At 41.8% G+C, this 15721-nt stretch overlaps 1 protein-coding gene across 2 annotated transcripts in view; it reads left to right on the forward strand.

Annotated features, from left to right (window-relative positions):
• Positions 1-15721, forward strand: part of PCNT (pericentrin) — a 243826-nt gene that overhangs the window by 68492 nt on the left and 159613 nt on the right. For both annotated transcript variants that reach the window (XM_074968199.1, XM_074968200.1), the window contains exons 9-16: positions 1065-1241; positions 2914-3169; positions 6806-6861; positions 7044-7218; positions 9575-9711; positions 10351-10462; positions 14549-14813; positions 15121-15208. In XM_074968199.1, the coding sequence (XP_074824300.1) occupies positions 1065-1241; positions 2914-3169; positions 6806-6861; positions 7044-7218; positions 9575-9711; positions 10351-10462; positions 14549-14813; positions 15121-15208 (1266 nt within the window). The remainder of the gene's footprint in view (positions 1-1064; positions 1242-2913; positions 3170-6805; positions 6862-7043; positions 7219-9574; positions 9712-10350; positions 10463-14548; positions 14814-15120; positions 15209-15721) is intronic.

Here is a 15721-nt window from a genome sequence, read left to right on the forward strand (position 1 = left end):
ATGCAGTAAAAATTCTGTGCTGTGTTTGTGACGTTCCCCTCTGGTTTTATCCAGACTGGTGATCTGCTAGGTCACTCCAATCCTTGACTCTGGGAGCCAGCCTTACCCTGCTCTGCTGTGAGAGCCCCCACTCCTGGGCTGTTCACGCACAGCCTCTGGCATGTCAGCTACTCCTTGGATTGTGCAACTGAATGACACTAGCCAATACCTCCGGTCCCAGACACAACCCTTGGAACCTTCGTCTTGCATTGTTCAGTTATGCTCGCTGGATGCTGTAAGCTTCTATGGGTTTGTCAATTTAACAAAGAAATTGATATGTATCACGCCTGTTATCCCAAGGGGAGCCTCTAACACACTTCAAACCAAACGCACTGCTTCAGGTAGAATAAACAAATACATTTATTAACTATAAAGATAGATTTTAAGTGATTATAAGTCAAAACATAAGTCAGATTTGGTCAAATGAAATAAAAGCAAAACGCATTCTAAGCTGATTTTAACACTTTCAATGTCCTTACAAACTTAGATACTTCTAGCCCAGGCTGGCTGGTTGCTCTTCAGCCAGGCTCTCCCCTTTGATCAGCGCTTCAGTTGCTTGGTGTGGTGCCTGTAGATGTAGGTGGAAGATAGAGGAAGAGCATGGCAAATGTCTCTTCCTTTTATCACGTCCTTTCTTCCCTCTTGACTTTGCCCCCCCTCCCCCCTTCACAGTCAGGTGAGCTTTACCTCATCGCAGTTCCAAACTGTGAGGCTGGGCTGGGTTTGTCCCATACCTGCTCTGATGAGGTGTGAACTCTCTCTCTGCTCTTGGAGAGATTTTGCCTGGGCTTGTTTTGAGCCATGTGGATACATTTTCAGCCTCCTAACTACATACATGAAATTATAAACTATAACATTACTATAATATTACTGTAACAAGAATGCTCAGTGCATCATGAGCCTTCTGAAGACACTCAACATGACAAACTTTGCATTGCATACCACACAGTCATTTTATAAAGATGAACATGGGGGTGTAGGGTGTTCCCCCGAGGTACAGAGCATCACAGTGTTCTTCTCTCCAGGTTCATGAACGAGAACATGATCGTGAAATTGCTGAACTAATTATGAAACATGAAGATGAAATGAAAGAACTACATGCTGAACTAATTAAGAAACAGCAGCAACTGTTGGATGAACTTCAGCAACAAATGGAAGGTACACATAAAACAGAGATGCAGCATGCTCAGCTCCAGTCACAGGTACAGTATGTATACACAGTAATTATTTAGGCAAATTTCCTAGCTGTCACAATTTACAGTTAATTCTCTTGCAAAGAGGAGCCTCTTTTCTAACAAAATAAGCCGTCTTTGGAGGAATGCCTTGTGTTATTGTAAAGACTACATTTGAAGAATCAGTAGGGAGTGTTACGCTAAAAGGACTGCAGATACCACCTGCTATGGAAGGGTCTCCAATGTCCTCAGTCTTACCACTTATTCTTTAGAAAATTGACAAAATTTAGAAAATTTGTGAAGGGAAGAAGCTTGCGTATCTTCATAAATATAAATAAGGATCTGCAGTAACTTCCCGGAATGGAGAGAGGCAGGCAAAGAATAAGAGCCTAGTATGCTTTTTTGGTGTTCTGATCACTAGATATGCATTTTTTCCCTTTGCATGTTAGGTTTGCACAAAGTTCTAGTGCAAGGTAATGTTTTGCCCTTTGTCTAGTGTTGCTAGACCCCTAGAAATGTGGAATAGCAGTTGTATGTGCTGCAGTATTGGGAATTGCAAAGTATGGCAGAAAATCAAACTGAAACTTAGTCTTGCTTCAGTATGGTCTTATGAATCGCATGAAGGTAATCCATCACACAACTTTACTGCAATGTGTATACTGAGTGTATTTTTGTCAGAGTGTCACATCCCTTGTCATGGGTTTTACAGTTTGTTATTGAGTTCACGCTAGGTAAGCTCTGAATTTAAATATTAAAAAATACTCCAAATATCCCTCTAAAGAGTCCTTGGACCTTTTAATTGTTACATATTTATTGACTCTTTATCAGATAAGATTGTAACATTACTTGAATTTACAAGTGGAGGCCCTGATCTTGCAAGCTGTTACATGCATATATAATTATATGTATGTGAGTAGCCCCATTGATGTTGTTTGGCAGGTTGAGGGCCTAAATTCCCTTCTCTCTAAATATTTAATCCATTTTAAAACACCCATTCATTCTAGAAATACATAGGATACAATTATTTTTTGTCTAATCCCTAAATATTGGCTATATGTATTTGTATATACGTAGAATGGAAACTTTATAATCCGTTGTAAAGCTTAGTTGCTCCTACTGCTAACGGATAGTTCAGAACTGAATCGGTGAGCAGCACAAGAGTAAAGTATATTTACATTATTGTTTCTATTTCAACACTTCAGATATTGGTCATTCACTCTACTGTAATATCAAATGATAGCCAGTGACAGCTTTGTGAGGTATGGTGCACTGTGATGGACTCAAAGGATAAAAGTGGAAATTTGCAGCAATGCTATAGACAATAATAATGTGTATTTTTGCAGTTTCCTTTTCACATTTCATACCTTTCTGAAGATGCTGCAGGGAGGCAGGTTGCTGGCAGGCATTCTCTATCAGTAGATAAACTTAAGAGGAGGAAAATGCAAACAGTTTGGATACAATATCAAACAGACTTTACTGCTGGAAGGAGAGATAGTAAAGACTGTACTCATTAATAAAAAGCTTCTGCAAGCTAGATCAGAACTAGAATCTAGTTTTTCTGCTATTCCACTTCCAGCCATAAATATGTTTTATATGAAAATAACAGACTAGCAATAAATATAGAGGTGTATATAATTGAAACTGGTATAGAAAAATGGTAATATATTTCACTTAAACCATGTTTTTCCCCTTCCCACTATAGACACTGCACAATCTTGAGTTGGAAGGTTTACGACTAAGTCTAACTAATATGCATACATCCCAGTTGGAGTTGATGCAGTCTAACTTGAGAAAAGAGAAGGAAACTGCTCTTGTGGAGTTACGGGAGATGCTCAATGATAAGCGTGCTCAGGAAGTAGCAATTCTACAGAGCCGACATCAGTTTGAGTTGGAGCATATTAAAGAACAAAATCTGAAGGAAAAAGAAGAAATTGCACTGAAATATCAACAAGAACTAGGTATTATGAACTTGGAACTTAGGGGGCTGATCATGCAACTGCTGAGCATTTGATTGCCACACAATTTCTGATGGGGAGATTCTCAGGCCTGGTCTACGCTTAAAATTTACGTTGGCATTACTGTGAAGCTCAGGGATGTGAAAAATCCACACACCTGAGCATCATAGCTATGCCAACCTTACCCCTGTTGTAGATGCAGCCAGGTTGACTTGAAGAATGATCGACACAGCTACTGTCGGTTAGGAAGGTAGTGTTCTTACAGCTACACAAAAACCTCATTTCTGCATCTACACTATGGGGCTATGACAGTGGAGCTACAGTCCCGTAGCTGGACCACTATATTCCCCATAGTGTAAACATAGCCTCTTTTTGTCTGTCCTATGGCCTGTCCTTGTCCCTGTTGAAATCTGTGAAAACTGGCATTGACTGCAGTAGGAACAGGGTTAGGCATTATATGTTCAAGGGATTTAGGCCTGCCTCAGTTATAAAGCCCTTTGCAAGAGAGAATGACTTGATCTCCAAAGATATAGCTAGTGGCACCTTAGGGACTAACCAATTTATAGATTTCCACTCTACTTAGTCTCTAAGGTGCCACTAGTACTCCTTTTCTTTTTGCGAATACAGACTAACACGGCTGTTACTCTGAAAGATATAGCTGTGATAGTTGCCCATTCGTAGGTTGAAGGCCTTCTCCAAACTCAGGTTTCTAAACTCATTGGTTCCAGCATGATCATCTTATGTCATCCCTATAGACTGGTGTTCCAGTCAATCAGCAGTTTCTTTCTTTCTAAACATCTTCAGAGAAGACGACCTCCTAGATTGCTGCATCACATTTTGTCATCTTGTCAACCTTTATTCTCCCAGAAATATCCTTTTAAACAACTGGTTCTTCAGTCATCTGTCCTCTTCAATATTTATTTCTGAAACTCTTGGTGTTCTGACGCTTAGTATTAGGATTATCTGTTTCTTTGACTTTGAATTTCAACTCGTATGCTTTGCTCCGGATCAGACTTTGGTTGGTGCCAGCTGCTGTTACCAGTTGTACCCCATAAGCTTTTGCCTTACATTGAGTCAGCACCAGGTTCATTGTTGTTTTTTTCGGAGCAAGTACCTGAAAATTCTCCTGGCTTCCCCTCCCAATACCTGGAAATTAAGTGAGAAGTCTGCCTGGAAGGTACTGAAAGCTTCAGCTGGAGAGCCAGAGTCAAGAGTCCCAGATGAGTTACGAATCTGTATCAGTGCCGCCCTTGGTGGCGTAGGTTTGGTGAAAGATTCTACAGGACTGTTTCAACACCATCGAGATAATCAGCTAGACTTGGAATTGCTGAAATTGCATTGAGGTTTTGCTCTTTGTGCTTCTACATGCCACTCTGGTGTTTCTTGACACAGGTGATAATTCCTTGAGCAAGTCATTGCCTTCTTTGAACGGCAATGACAATTTGTTTGAGAGCCAACAGGCAGCTGTCTCAATTCGTGGAAACAGCTGAGGCCTACAGGTGCCATCAGAGAATACTGAGGAAGCTGATTTCTTTCTCTCTCAGTTCAATGAAGTGGTCCCTTATGCTTATGGTGAAGGAAGACTTCTGCATTGTGGAATTTCAGTGTGTGTCAGGATTGAAGTCTATGCCCTGTCCTCAACTGTTTTTTGGGTATAGATGATGCAGGAGACTTGTTTGAGGACAAGTGCATCTTCATTGGGCAGAGTGAGAGAGAAATATTGATTTCTTCTTTAGGAAAAGTTTGCATAACGTGTGTGTGTGTGTGTCTCTCTCACACACACACACACACACACACACACACACACACACACACACACACACACACACACACACACACACACACACACACACACACCCCTCCAGTGTGTCTTAGGGTAGTTCTGCTGAGAAGTGCCTCCTTTGGCCGTAGCTGCTTGCTAGGACTCCCATCCCCATGTGAAGCTTACGAGACTAGTGGTGGTCAGCCGCTGAGCCTTAGGACTCTCTCTCTCTTAATCTTTAACAAGCCTAAGCTTGTTCCTCAGCCTTTGATGCTAAGACTGCTGAAAGTGGTGGTGAAAGGATGCTGACAGTCCTCTTCAGGTTTGCTGTTGGGTTTCACTTGCTGGAGACTTCAGGAGGCTAGCATGAAGGAGGGAAGGGAAAATCATCCAGTATCCTCCCTTCAAGCCCTCTGCTTTCTCCAGTTTCTCTCCCTCTTTTCCTTTAGACCGTAGGAGATGCTATGCAAAGAGCTGAGGAATGGGATGTGGTTGGGAGGAGGGGGTAGAGAGAGCTTGGGGGGAAAAGCGGCCTTCAGGTAGTGATCCAAAAAAATAGCATCATCGTCCGTCCCCCATGCTCTGTGTCGGAGACTCCGAAAGTGAGGTACTTTTTCTCACTATTTGCTGCCTCCTGCTTCTGCTCCTGTCTCTGGAGCTACTGATGAGCCGAAATTAGCTTTGCAACTTCCACTGACCCGTTCTGATGATGATATTTAAAATGTATATAGCTCTTTAAATTGGTTTTATCAATTAAACTTTGGTCCTATGCACTAGATCGCTATTAGATGAGTTCAGTAAACTATTTCTCTTTTTTAGATTTTTAAGACTCTGAACAAGTCTATTTTAAAAATTCAATTATGTGATAAATTAGATAAAGTGTTCCAGATTTACTTAGAATTTGCTAGAAAAAAAATCTCTCAGCACATTTTTATACACTACAATTTCAGAGGGGGAGGTGGTGGGCGCAAGGGTTGAAATCAAATTTGTGATGGAAACGTTAGCTATGTAGTGGCTCTGGCTGCTAGATAGTAAAAGGAAGATGAAGAATGTTTCCATTTCCCTTCCACACACATGATGCTTGTTTTTTTAGGCTTATGACATGTGAGTAGAAGCTTGAAATATTATTTTGATCAGGGGTAGAATTGAGGGGGGACAGTAAGTGTTCTCTCCCAAGTTCTACTGGCAAAATAAGCTCCATCCGCTTAAGACCTCAGTCTGCCTCTTGCACTGCATCATGTAGACATTCAAAATATGATCATGAATGTTCTTTGAACTCCTTGGGCTGCCCCTCCCCCCAAGTGAAGTTTGCATATATCTGTGTCCTCTGCTGAGCTCCTTTTTGATTAGGAACATATAAATGGGATTACACTCCCAAGCCCACCCCCCTCTGGTTAAAATAAGATGCCACTTTCAGTAAATTTGTGCAGAATTTAGCAATATGATTCTTCCGCCTCTTTCTTGCATTCTTTGCACAGTGAAGTAGTTAACAAAGTTGGTATCTGAAATGTTATTATTGGGCATCTAAGTTAACACTACGTAAATGAATGGGGCACTTTACACCTCTCTAATGGTGTCATGCTCTCTGTGGACTTGGGCAAACATTGCTGGACCAGTTGCACTAAATTTACATCTCCATGGTTTTCTTTGCAACTGAAACAAGCTAGACACTTATTCCTATAAAATAAGAGCTGACACTCTGGCATATAAGAGAGCAGTCGTGAGAGAGGTGGTGGTACATCATACTGCTATGTGCCTCCTAATTCAAGCCTTGAATGTGATGTTTAAAATAAAGTAGGTCTTTCCATATTTTAAAATGTCATTAGATCCAATTGTTTCTTACTAGTTTGTTTAGTAAACAGAATTTTATTTTGCAGATGAGAGGAAGAAAATAGAATTGGAAATGGAAAAGAAACACATCCAGACCCTGGAGGTATAAGTTCCATACTGTATACTGGACAAGATAAAACTGTACTGTAAATCAAAGCTGCCATGATCTCTTCCCTTTTCTATTATAACATTTTTGAAAGGCAAATAAATGCAATATAAAATAAAAAGAAGCAGTAAAATATTACTCTTAACTGCTTTACTAATGCACCTATCCTGTTCTGTTAGACTCTTAAAGGAGACTGTGCACTGAAGACCGAAACATGTTTAAAAAACATCCGTGAGGAGCTATCTGAAAAACATCAGACTGAAATGGGTGAACTGCAGAAAACTCTGAAATTGGAACTAGAAAGAGTTAAAGAAGAGCTGAAGAGTCTGTCTCTTAAAAAAGAGCAGGCGGAAAGTAAGTGTTATGTGTTGGAAAGTATTAGCTTTGTTGCAAGATATTTATCGTGAGGGATTCAAAGCTGGCTAGAGTAACTTTAGGAGTTGTACAGTGCATATAAAACAGCAATAATTTTTCAGTTTTAACATTTGCAGTTAGAACCATGCCAATGACGCATAATTGTTCAGAAATTAGCAATTACAAAGTGACTACTTCTTTAGCCAATGTAGCTTATCAGTCTTTATATTAATGTGTAGTTGTAATTGTAGCAAACTTAAGGTGAAAACCCAGAATGCATTTTCCCCACAAATATCAGAAAATGCAAGTGCCTACAATTTGTAGAAGTTTGTCCAATAAAAGATATCTCACCCACATTGTGTCTCTCTTATCCTGGGACCAACATAGCTACAACAAGACTGCAAGCTACAATTTTGCTGTCAATTGAGGGCCGAATCTGAAGCTGAAACCCAAGCCCCACTACCTGAGGCTGAAGCTGAAGCCCGAGAGCTTCAGCCCTGGGTGGCAGGGCTCAGGTTACAGACCCCCCTGCCTGAGGCTGAAGCCCTTGGGCTTGGGCTTTGGCCCCCCTGTCCAGGGTGGTGGGGCTCAGGTGAACTCAGGCTGTCGTCCACCCTCCTGGGGTCGTGTCATAATTTTTGTTGTCAGATGGGGGTTGCAGTGAAGTTTGAGAACCCCTGGACTAGATGATCATGATGGTTCCTTCTGACATTAAAGTCTATGATAGTCTGTGAGTCTCTTAATTAGGCAAAACTTCCATTAATTTCAGTGAGTGTTTTGCCTGATTTAAAGATTTCCAGATAGTATTCTGAACAGCCAGACTCCTGTTTGGATCTTAACAATATGGATGTATGATAGATTTTGGCAATTCTTTAAAATAATTGTCTCAAAAGTTACCTTGCTTAAACAGCAGAGTAACTGAAAGCCTCATTACTCAGAAAAGTGAGGGCCAGGATGAATACATGACCACATGTGTGAAAATTTTTGTTGCTTTTAGGAGTCTGAAATGTGAGTGTGAGGGGCTCCTGAAGCCCTTGCCTTTGGAGAATTCTATCAGCAGGAGGCATAGCTGGCAGCAGCATCAGAGGCTGCTGCCTTCCGAGAATATAATAGGCCCACTGCCTTATATAGCAGCAGCCTGAGGAGTACAAAGAATTTATCCTGTGGAGAACTTGGCACCCAGTACCTCCTGCACTGTGCTTACATGAGGTGAAGCAGGGAGAGCTGGCCAGTTGGTTTGGGAGCCATATGTCCTCTGAGGTACCTAATATGTGAGAGGTGGGGGAAATGGCAACTATTGCAAATAAATGGAAAGCTGGCTTCAGGGTAACTGGCAGTGGGGAACTTTGTGCCGGCTGGCATGCAGCAACACCAGCCCTGAGATATAAGTTCCATCCTGTTACTCATGTATAGCATTGGATGCTTTTGCTATCCTGCTAGCAGTTCTCTGGCTGCTGTGAAGGAAGTCACCTATGAGTTTCTTCCTATCCAGTCTCCTGTTGATCCTTTACTTGTTCCCCCAGAGTGCAGAGTCCAGCTATCTGTATGTGACAGAATCATTTCTGTCACTGCATTGTGGCTGGATGGGAGTGACTTGCAGGCAGGGTTCCCTCTCTGTGGCAGAGCAAAGATCTGTTGAGGAGAAGCAGGTGGCAGGTCCATTTTGCTTAGGGAGAGCTCACTTAGATGGTGGGAGTGACTCCAGCTGCCCTGAATCTTTCAAGTGCTCCTTTCTGTTTGAGGTGAGTGCATCTGTCCTTATCTCCCTTCCTTTTTCTGCAACTGTTTATGTTGGTAGCAGAAGTGCTTTCCCGTCCCATGGCCAACTATTTCTCCTTGCCTTTCGAGTCCTGGCTGCCAGCAACATTGTGAATGGGAGGTTCTCTGGAGAAATGTGTTCTCTGTGCATTTAAGGCTGCTGCTGTTTATTATGGTATTGTCTCTTACATATGTTTCATCTTCAGGTAGCCACCTCTGGTGTCCTCCCTGAGGACCTCACCACCTGTTGATGGCATTGCACACAGTGGACCATAAGGCTCTGTGTGGAAATACCAAGTTTCCACCTGCTGCATTTCTTTACTGTTAAAGTTCTTAGCGTGCTGATTACTGTGGTATAAGTGCCTGTACTGAGCTAGCCAGTTGGTTCCTTTCACAAGGTTGTAACGGCCCTGTCAGTTATTAACCTAGATAGAGAATGCCTTAAACTTACAGTTAGCTAACCTATTAGCTTGTTGGCCTGGATTCATTATTTTGTGCTTTAATTCGTCACAAAACTGATGTTGCATTAGGTAGTTCACCAAAAAAAAAAAAAAAAAGTCTGATCTAGTAATATAACAGCACTAACTTTGTTTTGTAGTGAAATGTAAAAATCTGGAGAACGAACACCAGATGGCAATTCCAACACTCCGTGAACAGCTGCAGACGGAACATGACCGATGTCTAGCAAACCTGAAAAGGAAAAGCAAGGAAAGAGAACGGGAGATGCAGCAGGAGGTTAATAAGATTTTTTGTTTTGAATGTTTGGTATGAATTAGGTAAGTGGCATAGTATTTAGGAGCCACAAGTGTTGTTAAATAATGTGTGCCACTCTTCTGTATTTAAAATTTAGATTTTTTTTAAGGGGAAATATAGCATGATGTAAGTTTTTTTTGTTTGTTTTTGTTTTGTTTTTTTTATACCAAAATTAAGGGCATGAAGCCCAAATCAATATTAGATTAGTATTCGTAGGTTTTTTTAAGCTGGATTTAACTCTGTGTAACACATTGCTAGATCTACTAATGTGGCCCTTCCTGCAATTTAATCAAATCTTTATCTTAGTTCTTATTTAATATAGTTTCAGTTACTGATTCCTATATTTTTCTCCGTTGTTTGGTGAGACTATGAATGTGGAGAACAAGTCATGACATAAGTGGCATGACAAACAGATGGCTCCCTCATTTGTCTCAATTAGGGGGATATTCGTAGAGGAGTTAGGTGTTTCAGTGTCTTCACAAGCCTCCGCTGTGAGCCCAGGGTCTGAATGGTACTTAGCATTTCCGCCCATTAGCAGCTTAACTGTTTCTAAGACATGAAAATAGGCAGCTATTAAAACAAAACAAACAAACAAACAAATTCTTAATGCATCTTTCATAGATGGAGAAACTTCAGGCCACATATGAAGAATTGAAAACTCGATCACAAGAAGAAATCAAACAGCTTTGGTCTCAGCTTGATAGCACACGAACAAGTCGACAGGAGCTAAGTGGTATGGTTACGGTTCTTGCCTTAGCTCACATAGAACAACACTGCGTGTGAAACAATTTTTAACAAAATGTATTGAACAGGCATTCAGTCACAGGAGCATACAGCAGGAGTTGCCACACAGCATTGGACAAATGGTCCATTTAATTCGGTTTCTGGCCAGTACCAGATGCTTCAGAATAAGGTTTAAAACACTCAAGTAGGCAATACCATGCCTATGGGAAAAGTTTCAGTCCTGTTCTGCTGGTTTATAATTTGTCCTGAAGTATGAAGGCAGAGGAGCCATACAATTTTATTGTATCAAATTATGGTGTGGTGGTATCTGTGCCAAAGTTGAAGTTGCAGCTGAGCTGTCATCACTGCTACTGTCACTGCCACTGCTATTACCTGTCTATGTTGCATTAGGAACCAGAGGACCCGTAGTGTTTGACAGTTTACAAACAGGTAGTAAAATACAGCCCATGTCCCTTAAATCTTAAAATCAAATTTAAGATGAGCTGCAATGTGGTGTAACAAACAAATGAAGGTGAGGGAGGAAGAGGATAGCAGCAATAGGAACACATGGTTATGACAAACTAGTATTATGTACGATATGTGGAGGTTTTTAAAGATCTAAATCAACACGAAATATTGATGGCAGTAATCCCTACTGCCCATCTATAACACTTGTCATTTGGCTGTTTATCATTACCCTGATCTTGGCCCCCTTTAAAATCTGAACAAAGGCACAGGTTAGATTAGTTCTGAAGCTGAAATAGGGTTTTCTAGTAGATTTGAATTGAGGTGGACAAGGATTCTGGAATTACATCTTAAAATTAAAGGGATTCATTAGTATTCAGGTGGTCATTTTAATGCTTAGTCCTTTCATCCCTAGAAGATCCACTGGGAGGGAGGAGGAATGCCCCCACAATCCCCTTGTTCTCCCAATCTACATTGGCCAAACCGGTCAGTCTCTACGCAAAAGAATAAATGGACACAAATCTGACATCAGGAATCATAACATTCAAAAACCAGTCGGAGAACATTCAGTCTCCCTGGTCACTCAATAACACACCTAAAAGTGGCAATTCTTCAACAAAAAAAACTTCAGAAACAGACTCCAGTGTGAAACTGCAGAATTGGAATTAATTTGCAAACTGGACACCATCAAATTAGGTCTGAATAAAGACTGGGAGAGGTTGGGTCATTACAAAACCTAAACCTAATTTTCCCAATACTAATTTCCACCTACTGTTACTCACACCTTCTTGTCAGCTGCCTGAAATGGGCCACTCTCATTACCACTTCAAAAGTTATTTTTCCTCCCTTGGTATTCTTTTCTCAGATAGTCCTTTTCCCGCCCCCTCTCACAGCACATTCAGCTGTCCACAGGGACACCCATGTTTTCTTCCTGAGTAGACAGCTGTATTTTAGAATACATCAGCATTTGGTTAGAGTTCGAATTATTCCTTCCAGTACATACTGAATTCCATAAGCCCTGTTTCCCGGTATCTAGCTTTCGTAGGTCCCTCTGAAATTATGTTCTTGAGTAATGTAAATAATTGTCTGCAACTTTGCCTCCTTGATGTTCGCTCCCTCTTCTAATTAGTTGGTCCTCCTATTGACCCATGATGCATCCCACGACTAATCTGTCCTTTGTTTTCTACCTCTTTACCAGTTCCTAATTATCACAGCCGCTAGTGAGGCACTTCAACAAAGCCCTTCTGAAAGTTCATGTATACAGAAACCTATGAGTCTCCTTCATCTACTATTCTCTTGGCTTCCTACAAGAACTGTAATTGATTGAAGACAGTTATCCTTCACAAGGGTTAAGCCAGTTTATCCTATCTTTCTAGGTGACCAGAATCCTGACCACTGTGTACTCAACAGAGCCATTGCATTCTAACATTTTAACATGATCCGGGGGGGGGGTTGTCCACACTTTGCCAATCTATCAGCAAAGCAAGTCCTTTGACAAGATTATATTTAAGTTTAATTGTTGGATTTACATTTTTCAAAGTAGTTTGTGCTAGGAAGGCTGTTTCTGGGGTAAATCAATTTAGTTCAAAGCAGTTACAGTAATTCTTCTTATTCCTGCTGCATAGGAGCATTAGAAGGTGTAGGGTTCAACCCCCATTGCAGGACTCTGCATCATTATCATCCCTAGCTCTTATATAATGCTTGACATCAGTAGATCAAAAAATGCTTGGCAAAAGTCATCAGAATCATTATCCCCCTTTTACAGATGGGAAAACAGTGGCACACAGAGGGAAATTGACTTACCGAAGGTCACACACTGAGCTAGTGCAGAGCTGGGAATAGAACCCAGGTCTCCTGAATCCCAGTCCAGTGCTCCATCCACTAGGTGACACTGCCTCTCCGTAACCATTCCCAGCATTGAAGAGCACAAAGGAAGGGAGACGGGCTGGCTGACTGCAGTGCTAACTCACTTCAAGAGGCGTAGTTTCTGGAGTACTCTTGGGGGAATTCTGCACCACTACGGTGCAGCAGACAAATGCCCCCCCACAGATTGTCTTTACTTTTGATAGAAAATGGTTTCTGTGGGGAAGCAAAGAGATGCTGCACCAGTGCTCCTCCCCAGCAGGTCAGATGCCTCTGTTCTTGCAGCTGGGGGAGAGGTAAATCATGGGGGGGAGGGTCTGGGAAGGTTCTGGTGAGCCAGGGACATTAGTCCCGTCTGGGCCAGGGGGGTGGATGGGGGGAGGAGGACAACAGAGACTAAATTCTCCCTGCACAGAGCAGCCGGGGCTGGGTCAAATCAACCCCCAGAAACTTCTCCTGGCTTCAGGAAGCTCTGCACCGCGGGAGGGCAGGGGTGGTCAGGGTGAAGGGGGGTGAGGCTTGGTGGGGTGGGGGTTCCAGGTGCAGGGAGGGAGTTGGCTCAGTGGTGGGAGTTGGATGCGGGGGGGTTGGGCAGATGGGGAGCAGCTCCCCTTACAATGACCCCTCCCTCCACCCACACACCGAGAATCCCCCCCCAGAACCTCCACTCTGCTGAGCCTCACCCCCTGCATTGAGAGCCCCCTGAGCCCCAACCTGCTGCACCCAACCTTACCAACCCCCACTGAATCCTAACCACCTTCACCTGGTCTCCCCTGCAGAGTCCAATTCTCCATGCACCCAGAACCCCGCACTGAACCCCTGTGCATCCAGATTCCACTTGCAACCGAACCCCTCACCAAACTGCCTGCACCCAGATTGCTCAACACAGAACCCTGATTCTCTCGAGGGAATTCTGCACCAAAAAATTTAAAAATTTAAAATTCTGCAAAGTTCTGCATATTTATTTGTCAAAATAACATAGTAACATAATAACAATATAATCAGACCATTTTTAATTATTTTGGTAATTTATTTCAAAATACTTGTCAGCAATAATTGAAAATGGTGTGATTATATTGTGTTGTTTTGACAAAATATGCAGAACTTTGCAGAATTTTAAAATGTGTGCCAAATTTTTTACTTTTTTGGCACAGAATTTTTAATTTTTTGGTGCAGAATACTGGGGGTATGTGTGCAACACAAATGCTGCTGTGCACAGCTGTAGCGTTGTAGTGTGGACATTTACTACAGGGACAGAAGTGGTTTTCCTGTCAATGTAGGTAATCCACCCTTTTGAGAGGAGGAAGATAGGTCGATGGAAGATGCTTTTATTGACCTACCTGCAGCTACAGTTGGGGTTAGGTTGACCTAACTACATCATCCATGGTGCAATTTTTTTCTCAGTCCTGGATGATGTTACTCGATCAGTCTAACCTTTTAGATGTAGACGAGGCCTAAGAGTGGGGTAAATGGGGACATGGCTATGTTTTCTCTGCTCCCTCACCCCTTAATTTGTACTCAGTGTAAGGTGTAGCAAGACCTGCTCTGCTAACCTTCCCCAAAAATGTTGAGGCATTGGCATTATGTCTTTGAAGACATGACTCCTGATGCTGCCTGTTGGGTTCTGTGCTTTTCTCCCCATCCAAAATATGGTTCATCTTCATAGGATCTATGATGGAGTCCAAAGTGTGTGTGTGGTGGTTTTTTTTTTTTTTTTTGATTAAAAACAAGGTTAAAGGTATTGCTGTTTTTTCCATCTTCTACTCAGAGTTAAAAGAACAGCTTCTGGCTCGCACATCACATGTGGATGAAATAGAACGTTTAAAGCAAGACTTTGAACAGCAGCGGCAGCAGAGAAGAAGCGAACATGAAACTGAGTTGGAACAACTGAGAATTTATTTTGAAGAGAAACTAGGGGCAGCTGAAGAAAACTACAGAGAAGAATTAACTCTGCTGCATCAGAGGCTGCAAGAATTAAAGGAATACTCTTTGTTGGAGTCAGAGATTAGTCAAGATCAGCCTTTAGATATCAGGTGATGACTGTTTTTTTTCTTTAATCTCATCTGTGACAAAACACACTCAACTTTCCTTTCCTAGAAAAGACTTTAGGCTTTGTGTGTTGTATTTGGATTGGTGGTGGGAGGTCAGAAACCCCAGGATGGAAGTTAGTAATGGATGCAGACAGTTTCTTGCTGAAATGGTTATTCAGGAGTGTTTGACTAGATTCTGGTCTGTACATACCTATACTCTAATATCTTAAGAATCAATACATTCTTCTAATTCTATATTTTATAAAGTGAGTCTTCAAGTTAATTTTCTAAGTTCCTTTTCTCTGCTCAGCTCCTCGGTCACACTTTTCGAAGAGGCAAGTGAAAAAGAGAGAAGGGATACGCTTGACCAACTAACTCAGCAACTGGAGCAGCACAAGGTGAAATGTCAATTTTAACAAAAATGATAGTGCACATTTTAAAATGTCCACAAAAACATGACCGATACTTCACACTTCTTAGCATGGTTTTCATAGCAGGTGCTATTCTGAGGCCTTGTATTACTATTGTTTTGTTGTTTTTACCAAGTATACTAGAAGGTATTGTCTTAAACAAAACTATACAACTTGAGAAAATAAGTGAACAAAGGATGTTTTTGATGCATTATCCTGGCTTTTTTGTTTACTTGCTGCTTAAGAAATAAGTGTTTCAAGAGTTGCCATGGAGCTTGGGAAGTCCTTTCCCCTGTGTGGCTGCTGGCTGAGTGCTACAGTGGGGTCCTGGTCCAAAGGAAGGGCTTCTAGGTGCTATGGTAATACAAACGATAGTATAAGCAGTCTCCTTCCCCTATGTTAGTGTCAAAAACCTTGACAAGCTCCCTATTCAGGTGCCTACAGGCATTTCCCACTCTCCTAGATCCTCTGGCAGCTCCTGGAACTCTACTTTACCTTGTG

This window comes from Natator depressus, chromosome 11, assembly GCF_965152275.1.
Source record: "Natator depressus isolate rNatDep1 chromosome 11, rNatDep2.hap1, whole genome shotgun sequence".
Lineage (NCBI taxonomy): Eukaryota > Metazoa > Chordata > Testudines > Cheloniidae > Natator > Natator depressus.